The following is a 15,897-nucleotide window of genomic DNA, read 5'->3' as shown; positions in this document are numbered from 1 at the left end:
CAGGACAGGGAAGCCCCAACATGTATAATAGGGCCTCTTTAAGAGAACATCCCATATGTGAATCACCTCAATTGTCTTCGGTTGAACTCAGATAATATACTTGATTCTCCTCTTAGTATAACATCCATGTCCAGCACACCACTTGATCCCAGATTAACTTTAGAGCTCTGCTGGGACCACTAAAAATAATTCTCTGTTGTGTAACACAGCACAAAGAGCTGCTGCCCCCGTTTGTCCCCTCGCTGTCCTGCTGTTCTGCCTTTTCTCCACAAGATGGCAACAAAACACCAAATCTAAAATATGGAACATGTTGTTTCTGATCTCAGCCTCTCGTTACAGCATCACCAACATCTCATCATTGTCATCGAGAGTAAAGATGACACCAGGCAAGGGAGCAGTTGTCTGAAAGGTTAAGGCTGCAGAAAGAAAGGAATGTTAATTATGTAAAAGCAAAGGTTAGTTTTAGGGGATTTTTTTCCACTTTTACTCCACTTGAAAACACTACTTACACTTCCAACACGTGCTCAAGAAGAATTTAAAGTGTTTTAACTCTTAAAAAATGATGCATGTGTCTGAATACTTTGTGAATCTGTGAATAGTTGAACCCCCTGACCTGCCGGGGGGCGAGCAGGCTTGTTTTGGAGCAGGTGGGTGTGTCACATGACGCTGCTCCATGCTGGTATAAATCCACCTCTGTGTATTCACTCTGCCTTTTTTCCTCCACGTTAAGCAGCTGTGTGCTCGAGTCCAGGCTACAAAGTAGCTTCGACCTCTCCGTCATGGCTGGTATGTAACATTTAAACATTTCAGAGCCGCTACTGTGTGTTTTCGTGAAGCTAACTTGATGCTAAAACGTGTTTCTGTGAAGTTGTTCAAAGCCTGTCCCACTTTGGTTGTGTTTAAAATCAGCGTGTAGCTTTGTGGAAAAGTCTGTCGGTCGATAAATGTGTGTTTGGTTGTAATGTTTGTGCAGCAGCTGCCCATGGAAGTTGGCAGAGTTTCAATGTGCAAAAGTACATTGTGTCTCCATCTGTGTGTCAAAGCGACCAGCTGACTGCCAGGCGTGAAGCTGTCGGCCATATATGAAACATGTAATCAGATATGACAGCTATTAATGACTAATTGTGTTGTCATGTCAGATAAAAAGAGTAGCATGTTTTAAAGTCATATGAAACGTGTCTGAAAACGAACAAAACTGTTGGCTTGCATCTTTAACTTTGAATGAATGACAACAAGTAAAGATAACTCATGTTGTCGGGGTCTATTTGGATCCATTTCAGTCCCTGGACATCAGTTTTGGAAACCCTGTGCTCCTGTGTCGGGATTCTGCCCGTGGTGTAAACTTCTAGCCCACTACCATTACATCATGTTCTTTTACTCCACTACATGTACGTTTCTAAAAGTAAATTCACAAGCTAGCCTGCAGTGTACAGTCATTCAAACTAGCTGCACCTTTGAGAACACTTTAATGATCAATCACTATAAAACATATCATATATATTATTCTGAAATGGACCAATCTGCACAATGACTACTTTTACTTTAACTATACTTTGATGCTAATCATTTTCTACTTTTACTTTAGTAACATTTTGAATGCAGGACTTTTACTATAACAGAGTATTCATACACCTTACTTCTACTTTAACTCAAGTAGAAGATCTGAGTACTCTGTAGCCTAAATCCCATTCGTGGCGTTACTGCAGGAAATGGAGGGGTGTGTGCATCCACTCATCCTATAGGCTATGGTTGAGCTTTTTGTTTAATGATTCATGTCAGGCTACAGGCATTTACACTGCAGCCTGTTGTGCCAATTGAAAAGGGGGTGTGAGAGAAAGGGGGTGTGGTGCTGTGTACAGAGCAACATTTGTATACTGTACATACTGTCTTACTTACTTTGCCCGTTATTGGCAGTACAATAACTGATCCATGGTTGATATACAATCCAAGTGGGATTGATGTTGGCTCGCATGCTAAAGTCACACAAGCTCTCCAGCTGCCGAGCACATTTCATCATTGGATTTTAATATGTCGTCTCACAGGCGAGTCATTGTTCTGAGTTGGCAGGTAGCTGACACATTTCTTTCCTCCCAGCCGAGGTGGAGGCACTGAGTCGGGAACACACTGCAAATAAAATTCACCGAATGAGACTTTTAATCTGGGACTGTTTGTACTGAAAAAAAATCTTTCAAGAAGTGAGAAATCTCACATTTAGGGGAGAATATGTCAAGCTTGTTTTTGAGTCCTTGAAATGGTAGTTGTCATTAATCTTGTGAACCTTTTGGGAATTTAAATTTCAGGCCAAACATTGAAGATGTGAAATAATTGCTATTTGCTCAACTGGATCTCGATATATCTCAATTTGGGACTTGCATGCTGTACCTTTTGAATCTTGTTTGTTGGGTTTTGTAAAAATATTTGCAAATTCCCCAAGAAGACAGCGCAAAAACATCAGTAGTTAGAAAATCCTTAAACTGGACCCACTTTTCTAAGATGAGAGAATTCTACCATCTGAATATCTTGTAATATTTAAATGACCGTCAAAAGATGCAGCCAAAACTATATTTCAAACCTTTTTTGAACATTTAATCTAACATTTATTTTTACTTCAATAACCATCAGTTGCTTATGATAATAACCCCCTCCTCTTCTTGCCTCTGCAGACCAGGCTTTTGTGACGTTGGCTACCAATGACAACTATGCTCGTGGAGCCATGGTTTTGGGAAAGTCCCTCCGCAACCACAACACATCCAAGAAGCTGGTGGCTCTCATCGGTCCACAGATGTCAGAGCCTTGCAAGTGAGAAACTTAACCTCTAGCCATTGGTGCAATATCTCTAAATCCCACGCAGTGCCTTGTTTCCCACCTGGACCTTTGATGGAGATTAATTCTGTTGTGTTGTGAATCATCAGGGCGGTGCTGAAGAGGATCTATGACGAGGTGAGGGAGGTGGACGTTCTGGACAGCGGAGACACGGCACACCTGGCCATGATGAAGAGGCCCGACCTGGGCGTCACCTTGACCAAACTGCACTGCTGGACCCTCACACACTACTCCAAGTGTGTGTTCATGGACGCAGACACACTGGTGAGGCTCACACTGAACCTTCCTTAAAGGTCCCCTATTATACTGTTTACCATCAATATAGGCTAGGTCTCAGATATATACAAAACATGTCTCTGAAGTGTTTGACCCCAAATACCAAACAGGTCATTGCAGCATTACCCATAATCCCCTCTGTTTCAGCCCTGTTTCCAAAGTGCTGATTCTCTGTCTGTTACTTTAGATGAAAATAAGGAGCCCCTCCCCACGCCCCTCTGAGAGACATTTGGTTACAAAGAACTCAATGGTGCTCTAGGAGGAGATTCAGGTGATAAGGGGGGGGGGGGGTACCTTGGTTGCTGATTGGCTAATGGTTACACAAGACAAAACATCGTTATGACATCATAAAGTGGCCAAAATCTGATCAGCTCATTTTCAGGTTTTTATAGAAATGAATCAAAAAGAGAGAAAGTCTTTGTTCCTGAAACTTTCAGAGTCTCTTTCCACAGAGGGGACACATGTTGATGAAGAAGAGACATGAAGAAGAGGGGACACATGTTGATGTAGAAGAGACATGAAGAAGAGGGGACACATGTTGATGTAGAAGAGACATGAAGAAGAGGGGACACATGTTGATGTAGAAGAGACATGTTGATGTAGAAGAGACATGGAGAAGAGGGGACACATGTTGATGTAGAAGAGACATGAAGAAGAGGGGACACATGTTGATGTAGAAGAGACATGAAGAAGAGGGGACACATGTTGATGTAGAAGAGACATGTTGATGTAGAAGAGACATGAAGAAGAGGGGACACATGTTGATGTAGAAGAGACATGAAGAAGAGGGGACACATGTTGATGTAGAAGAGACATGAAGAAGAGGGGACACATGTTGATGTAGAAGAGACATGAAGAAGAGGGGACACATGTTGATGTAGAAGAGACATGGAGAAGAGGGGACACATGTTGATGTAGAAGAGACATGAAGAAGAGGGGACACATGTTGATGTAGAAGAGGGGACACGTGTTGATGAAGAAGAGACATGAAGAAGAGGGGACACATGTTGATGTAGAAGAGGGGACACGTGTTGATGAAGAAGAGACATGAAGAAGAGAGGACACATGTTGATGGAGAAGAGACATGAAGAAGAGGGGACACATGTTGATGTGGAAGAGACATGGAGAAGAGGGGACACATGTTGTTGTAGAAGAGACATGAAGAAGAGGGGACACATGTTGATGTAGAAGAGACATGAAGAAGAGGGGACACATGTTGATGTAGAAGAGGGGACACATGTTGATGTAGAAGAGACATGAAGAAGAGGGGACACATGTTGATGTAGAAGAGACATGAAGAAGAGGGGACACATGTTGATGTAGAAGAGACATGAAGAAGAGGGGACACATGTTGATGTAGAAGAGACATGAAGAAGAGGGGACACATGTTGATATAGAAGAGACATGAAGAAGAGGATTTTGTATAATAGGTGACCTTTAAGCGAGACGAATTCAAGGTGTTGTACTGCTACTATTTATTGTCTGTTTGCATCCTAGGTGCTCTCAAATATCGATGAGCTGTTCAACAGAGAGGAGCTGTCGGCGGCTCCTGACCCCGGCTGGCCCGACTGCTTCAACTCCGGTGTGTTTGTTTTCCGTCCTTCTCTGGAGACCTACGGCAAACTGCTCCAGCACTGTACAGACCACGGCAGCTTCGACGGTGAGTCCAGAAGACTTTTCACATGACGCGATGTTTGGGAAAAACGGCTCATTAAAGAGGCCATTTCTGCTTTTAAGGGGGTTTCACATTTCCTGTAGTGTGTTTTTTATATAGGTTTTACTGCAAAGGCTTAAATTCAAAGGTTTCTTTCTCTCACACTCCCCCCTGCCTGAAACACCTCCATTTGACTTTGTTTACTTCCATAACAGTGACATCACTATGTAACACACGCTTCTATTGGCTAGCAACACGTGATAGGCTAAGGGGCGGGACATCTCTAAGCGGTCGACCAATCACAGACTGAACTAGGAATTGAAAATACTCGGTATATGTAGTTTAATCAGTTATATGGAGAAGTTGCATCCCTACTTCACTTTAAATTAGGATCGATTATAATATCCATGAAAGTGCTGACTAAAAATCCCCCCTTAGAAAAGGATAACCTGACTTTTCTATTGGCTTTTGTATGAATTTAACTAACAAAATGTATGTGTGCTGATTGGTCGGTTTAATTTTAACCTTGGCTAACTACGCTCGCTGTTTCCAGCCATTTTCAAAAGATATTTCCAACCTCTTTTTAAATGGATCTACCCATTTTCAGTTATCCTTAAAACTTGTTCTGCTTGTTGGTATTGGGTAAGACAAATATTTGTGGCATTTCAAGTTTCTCTTAAAAAAGACTAATCGCATTTTTTGCTTGGAATGGCAGCTATTTCTGGTTTACCACCACTTTGAAGTCTTTTTTCAGTGCTCACACATTGAGGGTCTGACCAGCCTTGGGTAACATTGAGTTCTTGGTATCATGAAGTTAAACGGAGCTTATTTATCTTGCTTTAAGTACGTCTTTTTATCGAGCCCAGACACAAGGCCCTCCTGTCACTGACTGTCCCTCTCGGAGTTATTCTCAGGGGCTCGGTGAGGGGTGGGGGTGCAAGCTAAATTTGAGAGGCCTGGTTTTGCACAGGGACTGTTTGACATTCAGCAGCTCCTCTCCAAGAGGCGTACTGTAACTGAATTGTGGTCTTCCCCTTGGCTTCATGTCAGGTTCACTGTTCAGCCCCTGGAAAGATAATTAGGTCATACGTGTGGGGCTGCTGTTCTTATATAATGCAGATTTATCACCTTGGATTAACAGGAAAAGTCCAACTCGTTTTTGCACTTTACATAAAACAGCTGGAATCTTCACACTTGATTCAGCCATTGCCAGTTTTGGAAGAAGAATCTTTTTCCATGAGGACATGTATTCACATTAAGCTTCATTAAACACTTCTAATAATTACGTCACCTTAGCTGAGAATAGTAAGAACTTCAGTACGAAGCTCAACCAAAAATTGGGACATGATAACTCCACGAATAGATATTAGATTTATTATGTTTGTAAAAGTATGAATAGTTTACTACTCTGCCTGAACTCTAAGCGCAGCTCTGCTTCTGTAATGCCATTTTAACAAAGTGTTTTTAAAGGAGAAATGTAGTAAATTACTTTTTGTTTTAAAGAGTTTAACCACAAATTAAGGGCATGATTTTGTTACCAAACCGTCGTACTTGATGCTGATTGGACGAGAACAACGGATAACTCCATTCAGCGTTAGAGAGCGTGAGATGTGGACGTCTGGACTCGGACCAAAGTCATTGTTTGCTCAGGGCGCTGAAACAAAGGAAATGAATGGAACAGGATGAGACTCAAAGCGGGCTCGTCCTTGTTGGAGGCTGTGAAGCTTTTTTAACATTAAATGACAAGCTGTTTTGTTTACTGACACTTTTAAAAGCAAGCCGTCAGCGAGAGTCCATCGGAGAACCAATTAGTTTGCGCAATCGTTGCCAACGCTTTCAAGTGCCGAATTATCCTGGCTAACATAAGCGTTGTTTTTTTTCAAACACAACCCCAGACAAAAGACATTGTTTGTAGTTCTTTGGCAATTACAAAATACACACTCTTTTTTTATATTTAAATTCATTTATATCTCCATTTCCTATATTTTGAATCCAGACCGATAAGGATGTAACTTATAATACACACAATCGCAGACAAAAGACATTGTTGCATCATTTTTTTTTTCAGGATAGAGAAGCATCAAACACTCAAACCAGTGTCATTATAACTATTGGAACTCTTTGGCATTCTGTTTTCCAACTCTCTGTACCAAACATGTCCAGATAATGACTTCCATTTCCCCAAAATACACACTTAATACCTCTTCCTTTAATCTCCATTTCCTATTATGAGTCTAGGGTACAGATAAGGATGTCAACTTAACTGGATCCAGTAACCATCCGTGAGGCGGTAATTGTGGTTTAATTTCAGTTTTAGCATCCAGAATGTCTGTAGGATGTAAGCGTCTGCGCCTGTGGCATGCGAGCTGTCTTATTTATAGCCGTGACGGTCTTTCATGTGCACTGGGCCATGAGTTGAAGTCGCTCTGACCTTTAGCATTTCATTTCCACTCTGCCATAAGGAAGACACGGGCAGCTCTCTCGATGATATTGAAAAATAGTTGAGGAAAGACAACAGGAAAATAATTTCAGAGGTTGAACCCGGAGGCTCTGGAGTTCGCCGCTGCCAACACAAGCTGGCTCGGTCACATGCACATTCTTTCAGAGCCCTGCTCATCCCCTCAAAACGAAGCCTCGTTTAAAGTCTGAAATCTCCCCGCAGAGGTTGTGGGTTCAGAGAAACACCATCTATGAGTGTTATTTAAAACTGCTGCAGCGTGCGGTTTCGCAAACTGCAGTTCTGTGCTTTTTAGGAACTACATGTTTTATCAAAGGACAGCGTCTCGTCGTGTGCCAGTATCAATCCAAGGACTTTAGGACCAATGAATGAGTCTGTTTCTTAGTCGGTTCCAGATTTGAAACTCTATTCAATCTGGATTTAACTCGCTTAAACTTCATTACAACTGGCAATATACAAGTCCCAACCTTCAGGGTCCACCGCCCCAGAACAGGGGTTTCACTGCTTAGTAATGGAGGAGAATAATAACATTAATTCCACACATTGTGAGTATTGACTTCCAACAGCAGAGGGCAGAATTGTCTTCATTATTTCTTTTATCTAGGAGACATGCTGTACCAGGATCACATACTTTCCAGCCCTAGTGCGTCCTCTGCTACAGCTCTTCATAGAGGTTTTGACTACTAGACCATGTAGTATGTATGTTGGTGATACATTTAATGTGCAAATCCACAGTTCTCTTACTGTACTGCATGTTGAGCAACACATTTGAGCTGTGTTGCTATAAAGGTAGGGTAGGTAAGAGTGGAGAAACCAGCTCGAGTGCGCTAGAAGTACGCAGCCGAAAGAAATCTGCCCCTTCCTTCAGACTTCCTCACAGAGCCCCTCCTCCAACACACGAACGCGCACATGACCAATGAGGGCACTAGGTAAGTTTGTGCACAGATGGAAGGCTGACAGGCAGGTAGGCCATCCAGTTACTTTAGCCGGGCCGGCTCAGTTGATTGGTCGTGCTTTTTACAGCGCCACGGCTTCCACAGATGAGATATTTTGTATTTATTGTCAAAGCATTTAATGTATTCCTTGCTATCGGGATGTTAAGAGCATTCCATGGAATATAACAAAAGTGTTTCTGAGGTGAATTACCTAGCCCACCTTTAGGATGTATGTGCACAATAGAGGATGTGACACTACAACTGTAAAGGTTTTTGGTGTCTCTTTGCAGACTTTGACTTTGAGCACATAGCAGGCATCAATCTTTGTCAAATATAAGATAACCCCTCACCCCTGTGGTGGATCAGCCAGAGAACCTACGCTTTCTATATACATGCGTTATATACAGGCACTCCACCAACACGATGATCCGTGGTATTTTTCCTCCAGAGGAGTGTCAACACTAACTCACATGTGTCAGGCGTGTTCAGCACATCCTGCCCTTAACGCTCTGTACAGACACTACGATCAATGTACCTACACTGTACTGGAAGGCGTCATATGATAGGGTTGTGAAGGGAAACGTATTCAGTTCTTACTCTACTACTAAGTCAGATACTTTTTAAATGACCCCAGCAGTAGTAGACCTATATGTTCTGAATGTGTGGGAGCATTTCTCTCCCAGCATGTCTGGACTGGTTTTAGAAATCTGCTGACTAATGGCGCGGCGTCGGCGGAAGCTCTAATGAATCTGGCCGTCGAAGGAGCACAGATAATTTCACTAAAGTCTCTCACAGCTTTTCAAAGGAGCCATCCAGTCATGTGCTAAAACCTGTCAGACACTTGAGATGCATTTCTAAAGAGACCTGTTGCCACCATCGTAGACTTTTCCCAACATGTTCACACTACGGATAAAGACTTGCAGTATTTGGGATGTGAAACCTTCCTGAAACTGCTCACTGAGTTTGTGCATAGGAACAAGCGTCGCATGCAGCCCAATATCTGCGTCTCAAATAGCACATAATGCTTTAATGTGCTCTACATATTTGAAACTCATTTGAAACTGCAGATTGAACGGATTACTCCTGTTGGTTTCACTAGCTTTTGACTGTTAGCGGATGTTTTCTGTGAAAAAGCTCTGATAAACGGACTGTATGCTACCTGTCCAGCAATGTGTGCAGTGACAGAAAGTTAGCAAGTTAAAGGAGACCTACCATGCTATATTTGAATAATATATTGTTGGGCCATACGAATATACGGTGTATTTATAAGTTCTTTTTCAAAATACCAAACAGATCATGCCTTTTAGCCATGCCTCATTTTGCTCTCCTCCACCCTGTCTTTGCATGCGCTGCAGCTGACCACGCCCCCCTGCAAACGAGGGGGCGAGTGAGCGTCATGTTACCATGCTGTTACCATGCCACGGCAACCTCTCATTCCCCTGATTGGTGGAGAGTTGGCCATATAGGCGGAGCTCCTCGTCACTGACGTCACACTATTTATCAGATCCATTAAAGCCCCGTTTTTAGAGATGTGGGTATGGAGGAAAAGAGAGGGTTGTGTTTTCTGGCACTTGGTGAGTTCCCTGGAACACCGGGGACACATATTCAAGTATAAAAGATGTACAAAGGTGCATTTTGCATGATAGGTCCCCTTTATGGTGATTCATTTAGCTGCTGCTGTGCAGAGAGACTAAAACTACACTAACGAAAAAGCTGATGTACTTGTATTTTAGAGGTTTTTACATTAGTTGTGCAAATCCATTTTATGTCACTGTACAGTTTGAACATTTAACTGCATTACTTGACACAACTATGATGGAGCAATTAAACTACATTAGCCATATATTTACAGGCTATGACACCACAGCCTGTTGAAAGGCTTCTGGTGTTACAAAGCAGAGTTTGTCTTTGCAACAAGCATAGTATCAGTCAGTGAGAAAATGGTAGGCATCAATCTTTGTCTATGAGAGGAATAACTCGTCACCCCTGTGGGGATTAGCCAGGGAAGTGTTAAGTACTCTCTGCATACTGTGTGTTGATGTTCCCCTCTCTCTCTCTCTCTCTCTCTCTCTCTCTCAGGAGGAGACCAGGGGGTTTTGAACAGCTTCTTCAACGACTGGTCAACAGCTGACATATCCAAACACCTCCCCTTCATCTACAACCTGAGCAGCATCGCCATCTACACCTACCTTCCAGCATTCAAGCAGTGAGTGTGTGTCTGCAGAGGCTGTGTTTGTAGTAAGAGCTGCTCCAGTGAGACGGCAGAGTCCGTCTGTGGCTGAAATCATGCTTAATGGATGCAAAGCCAATCGGTAAGTAGACACTGGATCACATGACGTCACATCATGACGTCATCAGCGAGATGAGCAGCGTCGCCCAGCAGGGCGCTGGGTCTGATATCCCCTCTGAGCTCCAACAGCTGAAACTAAATCCTAAAATAGAGCGGTGTATTTGGAGACCCTTTTTATGTCCCCCTCCTTCAGGATTGTGCACATTGTGCCTCTAAACCCTCCTTAGCAACAAACCTCACCAACAAGCTCTGAGTTTGACATGTCCTGGCATCCAAATGAAGGGCTGGTGAGCGTGTGCTTGTTTGTTGTCAACGATGGTAGTTAAAGGTCTGGCAAACGCAACAAAACAACCCTCCCAGGGCCTGATTCTGATGTATTCCTGTGCATGTGCAGTTTGCCAATCTATGAAGAAATGTGTATCTGTAAGTGTTGCGGGGTTTATAATAACAAGCAGGATAATACCAATACAAAAATACAACCTTAAAGGGTCGCTATTATGCTCTTAGTGTCTCTCCTGGGACATGTCTCCATGCTTTAATGTTCAAAAAGCTCTTTATTTTTCTCACCCTCTGTCTGAAACCAGAGCCCAGTCTGCTCTGATTGGTTAGCTGGCTGGCTCTGTTGTGATTGGTCAACCTGCCTCCTTAGACATCGTACAATGTGTAGTTTAAAAAAGAGTTTATCGTGTGTTGTTGAATTTCAGTTTCCAGAGTTAGAGAGAAAATGGTCTCTTTGCTAATTATCAGTAGATGTATTCATTTTAAGTTAGAGAATGCCAAGGTCAGAAGAAGTACAGAAAGGGCCTCAGGTTATAAATCAGTTAAGCCTTTGTTGGTTAAAGGTAGGGTATGTAAGTTTGAGAAACCGCTAATTGAAGTCAAAGGCGGTTCGAAAAGTTAGTCTTGTTTTAAGTGTGGGGCTGTTTTATTTGAAGTGACTGGATAATGTTTTCTGAATCAGAATTACTTGTATAGCTATCATCCAAACGTAATCCACAATAAAGAAACATCTCATTTCAGATATGGTGGCAATGCCAAGGTGGTGCATTTCCTGGGGAAGACCAAGCCGTGGAGCTACACGTACGACACCACATCCAGACAGATCACAGGCAGTGCGCACGACGCCACCACACACCCCACCTTCCTGCTGGACTGGTGGAGCCTGTACTCCCGCACCGTGGTGCCCATGCTGAAGGAGCAGCACGGAGACCAGCCCTTCTACTCCGGATGTGTGGAGGTGAAGGAAAATATACGTTTTAATGCTGTGTTGATGATGGGTGATGTGATGAGAAGTTGCCTTCACTTACACTGGAAAACATACTGCTCCAAAAACAAGTTAAACAATATTGAAATGAAGAAGTTTTCACTTGAAATGAGTCCAAAAATCTGCCAGTAGAACAAGTGAACATGTGCTTGGTAAGATGTCTTGAAATAAGAAGGGGTATTTAGATAAATCACATCTTGTGATTAGCTGGGAGAACTCATTTTGAACTATTTGACCAGAATCAGGAAATGTCGTAACAAAAATAAGCCACAAATACTCAGGTGTTCTGGGTCTGATGTTCGTTGGGGATTTCCTAATAAATATGCGTTTCATCTGAGAAACGACTCAAAATAAGATGTTTCTACATTGTCTAAAAACAAGACTTGATGTCTCTCTGCAGTGCTACTTCTGAAGTCAGTGTGTCTTATATCAGGAGTAGAGACACATTCTGATACTAGACACAGATACTTGGCAAGAGTTCGAGTTTTGTAGTGGAATCAGAATCAGGTTGATCACCAGGTCGGTCGACACGTACGAGGAATTTGACTTGGTGTCGTGGTGCATACATAAAAGTTAAACAAATAAAAAAAACACAGATGGGGAACTATAATAAGAACACTATAATAACATTACAAAAAATGAGTAAAATGAAGCAGTAATTTACATTGAAATAGAATGCAATGACATATCAAATATGTGCAGTAAGCAAACCAGATATTGTCAACATTGTAATGATCTTGATCTGAAACTGATTCTTATCAGCTTTAGATTATTTTCTGTAACAGCTTTCCACTTGGTTTCAATGTTATTAATTGTGACGCATTGTTTAAGGTTTTTACAATTTAGGGAAAGATGTATACTTAGTCTGCTGAGGTAAAGTGTGAGTCTCCGTATGGCTAGCTTGCAGGAAAATGAATAGATCTGTTATGTGTTGTTCAATGCGTGACCAAGTACACGCTAATAAGAACCAGAAAACAAAGGGATTGGGGATTTCCAAAGTGTTGCGTATCCAAATCTAACAGTTCAGCCCTTCTACCACGGTTTCCTGTTTGTCCAGCTCTATTGGAAACATGTGTTGCTTGCATAAAGGAAAAAGTGATACTATATTTGTTATGAGTTTTGTGTCATTTCCCCCCGTTTGATGTTAACTTTTGTATTTTGTTCTGGATGGTATACGTCTTCATCTCATAGTCCCAGCCCTGTGACATGATCACTATTGAGAGTGTGCAGGTATGGTGCTACTGATGGGTTTCTTCTTATGGACTAGCAGCCGATAACAGCTTTGGCTCCTGGTTGTAATGCCATTACCGTTCCTCCTCTAGAATCCCAGCCTCGTGTGTTTGGCTTTGGCTTTAATGTCGAAGCGCTTCAGTGCGTTTCAAAAGCTGCAAAGGTGGTGTTCTGTGCATGACATTTCATGCTCTTGGTTTCACTATTGTCTGTTTCTTTCTCAGGATGCGAGTCGCCCCGTAGTTGATCAAGCAATCCCACCGGGACTGTCCTCAGAAGAGCGGAAGCAGAAATGGGAGCAAGGCCAGGCGGACTACTTGGGAATGGACTCATTTGACAATATCAAGAAAAAGCTTGATTCTTTTCTCAAATAAAGAATAGAGCACTTGCAGTTTACTGTCAGCACAGGTCATTAAAAAAAACAAAAAAATACTGTAAAAGACCTCATCTGTTACGCATAGCTGTTTGTCGACCTGAATGAGTCTCTCGCTCCACCAGCATTACTACAACTGGGGGGGGGGGGGGTGAAATATGATTTACTGTCCATTTCCCTGCGACATGTATCTGTGCTGTTACACTGAAGAGAGGCAGGAAGGATCTACAGCTAAACATCCATTTGAAGGTACTTGCAATGTACATTTAGCAAAGTCTGTTGTCATGCTATTGTAGGACATGTTAACACTAGTTGAACTCGGCGTTTTGTATCTCAGCAGTCACTTATTCGTAATGATTTTCGTTCTTTTTTTACACCACGCAGACTCCTATTAATCTCCAGAGCATTAATTTCTCCTTCTCTCCCATTTGTTTTACCATGGAGGCATGGAAACACAAAGATATGTTTACAGCACGTCTGAAGGCCACAGGACGGTGGTTTAACCGTAGACTACTGTCTAATTACATCTGTTAAAAACACCTTTAAGATGAAACAATTGTATTAAATCTCATCTGGAATAAATAAAAACATTAAAGTTATGGCTTTGCTCAGGTGATAGGTTTCTACGGTGTGCATACCAAACATGTTCTGACACAGATTCTCTCTTAACCCTCAAATAGGCAAGCGCATGAAAGTACTTTGGAAAATGTATCGTTATACATGTATTAATGTATTTAGGCTAAAAAGACAATGTTATTTCTACTGATCCTCAGTGCCTTGTGTTTTGCTCTCTAATGCCGTCATCTCATCTTTTCTTGACTTTCAGCTTTTCTGTAGGACATAATGTTTTTTTAACTTTCCTGTGTTTTACTTGACCAGGGTGTTGGTTGTACCAATTAAAATCTCATCTGGAATAAATAAAAACATTACAAGTTATGGCTTTGCTCAGGTGATGTGTTTTACTCCTGGAGGTTTTGGGGGAACTGGAACCACAGCAGACGATCATTTGTTAGGGAATGGGCTTTTAGACCAGTGATTCTCAAATGGGGGTACGCGGACCCCTAGGGGTACGTTGGGGTACTGCAGGGGGTATGTGAAATGTAAAAAATAAATAAAAGTTAATAAAAAAAATACCATGCATGATTACAAAAATAATCTTGGTACAATAAGTTAAATAGAAAACACAATTGTATATAAAATATTCCTAGAACCACCAAGGGGGTCCTCATATAAACATGTCAAATGTGTGTATTTTATAGTTTTGCATAATATATAATTGTGTTCATTGGTTTGTTAAACAGATATTACTTCAGTTGAAAAACTCCTTGGAAAAATCAGTTTACATTTGTTTTCATGTTATTTTTTTTCATGCATAAAATGAAAATATCCTTAGTTTGTTGTAATGCATGCATGAAGGAGTTAATACATCACACACTGAGGGAACAACACTATATTGGAATTATTTGTATAGGCTTTTTCGATCAAAAATGTTCGGGGTAGGTCAGGGGGTACTCGGCTGAGAAAATGTTTCAAAGGGGGTACATGACTGAAAAAAGTTTGAGAAACACTGTTTTAGACACATACTAAACCCCTACGGTGTGCATACCAAACATGTTCTGACACAGATTCTCTCTTAACGCTCAAATAGGCAAGCAACTGAAAATACTTTGGAAAATATATTATCTTTTATACATGTATTTAGACTAAAACCACAAGTTTTAAAGCTTTTTTCTTTTTCTTATGTGACTTTTTTCAATCTTACACGCTGTATCTCACCATTTAGTGTCAACTTTTGTATTGAACCTATGAAACACCTATGTTACACCAATGGTACACACATTGTACTACCATATTGACATTACGTGCCTGTTGCTCACATATTTACACATATATTGCATCCACAGTACACCCATGTTAACTCTGTTACACCCATGTATTGCACTGCCATTACACCTTTTTATCTGTAGAGTATAGGCCTCAAAACACAAGTATATCTGTGAGATTATACCTGTTTTATACTTTATTTGGGCAATGTGTTCTCCAGGATACAGAAACTATTCAATGAGCTGCAGGCAGAGGCTGATTCAGAGGAAAGATTAAACGGTGTTTGTGCCCACTTTTAATCACATTTTGATCATTGGTAAGCATAAAGATGCTTGTATTAGCTGCAGTGCAAGATCATCTCGATAGGGGGCGATGCAGAGTCATTTAACGTTGCTATAGAAACGCATACACAACTGCCAGCTGTAGTTCACGACATTCCGGAAACAGCTGTTTCCACGTCTTTATGCAAATTTTAACCGAATTGCATATATTTTCAAAACAAACCCAGTATAGCTTCTTCTGTCAGAGTTCAGGTTATAAATATGTATGATTTTATTTAGCAAAGGAAGCCAAAAGGCTGCTATTCTGCAGCGTACAGGAGGGAACATAATTAATGCATAAAATCATTTGTAGATGTGTTTTTAAATGATGAATACACAGACACACGTACTTAACATAACAGGGAGTATGGAACTGATTTATTAAATCACATTATTTGTAGTCAGATCAGACACATTATTGCACAGTATTATGACTCAGATAGTTTCTGA

At 41.4% G+C, this 15,897-nt stretch overlaps 1 protein-coding gene across 1 annotated transcript; it reads left to right on the top strand.

Annotated features, from left to right (window-relative positions):
• Window positions 1-655: 655 nt before the first annotated feature.
• LOC117549923 (glycogenin-1-like) lies at window positions 656-14,239 on the top strand. The gene is made up of 7 exons (XM_034222083.1): window positions 656-786; window positions 2,664-2,799; window positions 2,913-3,087; window positions 4,597-4,759; window positions 10,226-10,352; window positions 11,457-11,673; window positions 13,155-14,239. Exons 1-7 carry the CDS (start codon window positions 780-782, stop codon window positions 13,302-13,304), a joined length of 975 nt encoding a protein of 324 aa, XP_034077974.1. The 5' UTR covers window positions 656-779; the 3' UTR covers window positions 13,305-14,239.
• The last annotated feature ends 1,658 nt before the right edge of the window (window positions 14,240-15,897 follow it).

The sequence above is a fragment of the Gymnodraco acuticeps genome, unplaced genomic scaffold, assembly GCF_902827175.1.
Source record: "Gymnodraco acuticeps unplaced genomic scaffold, fGymAcu1.1, whole genome shotgun sequence".
NCBI classification, from domain to species: Eukaryota; Metazoa; Chordata; class Actinopteri; order Perciformes; family Bathydraconidae; genus Gymnodraco; species Gymnodraco acuticeps.
The sequence above is the reverse complement of the archived record's forward strand: the minus strand, read 5'-3'. Positions and strand labels throughout refer to the sequence as shown.

What these genes read in the sequence shown, in the direction of transcription:
- LOC117549923 (XM_034222083.1), top strand. An exon ending in CAGATGTCAGAGCCTTGCAA is followed by an intron (nt 2,800 to 2,912) that starts GTGAGAAACTTA and finishes GTGAATCATCAG; the next exon opens with GGCGGTGCTGAAGAGGATCT. An exon ending in TCATGGACGCAGACACACTG is followed by an intron (nt 3,088 to 4,596) that starts GTGAGGCTCACA and finishes TTTGCATCCTAG; the next exon opens with GTGCTCTCAAATATCGATGA.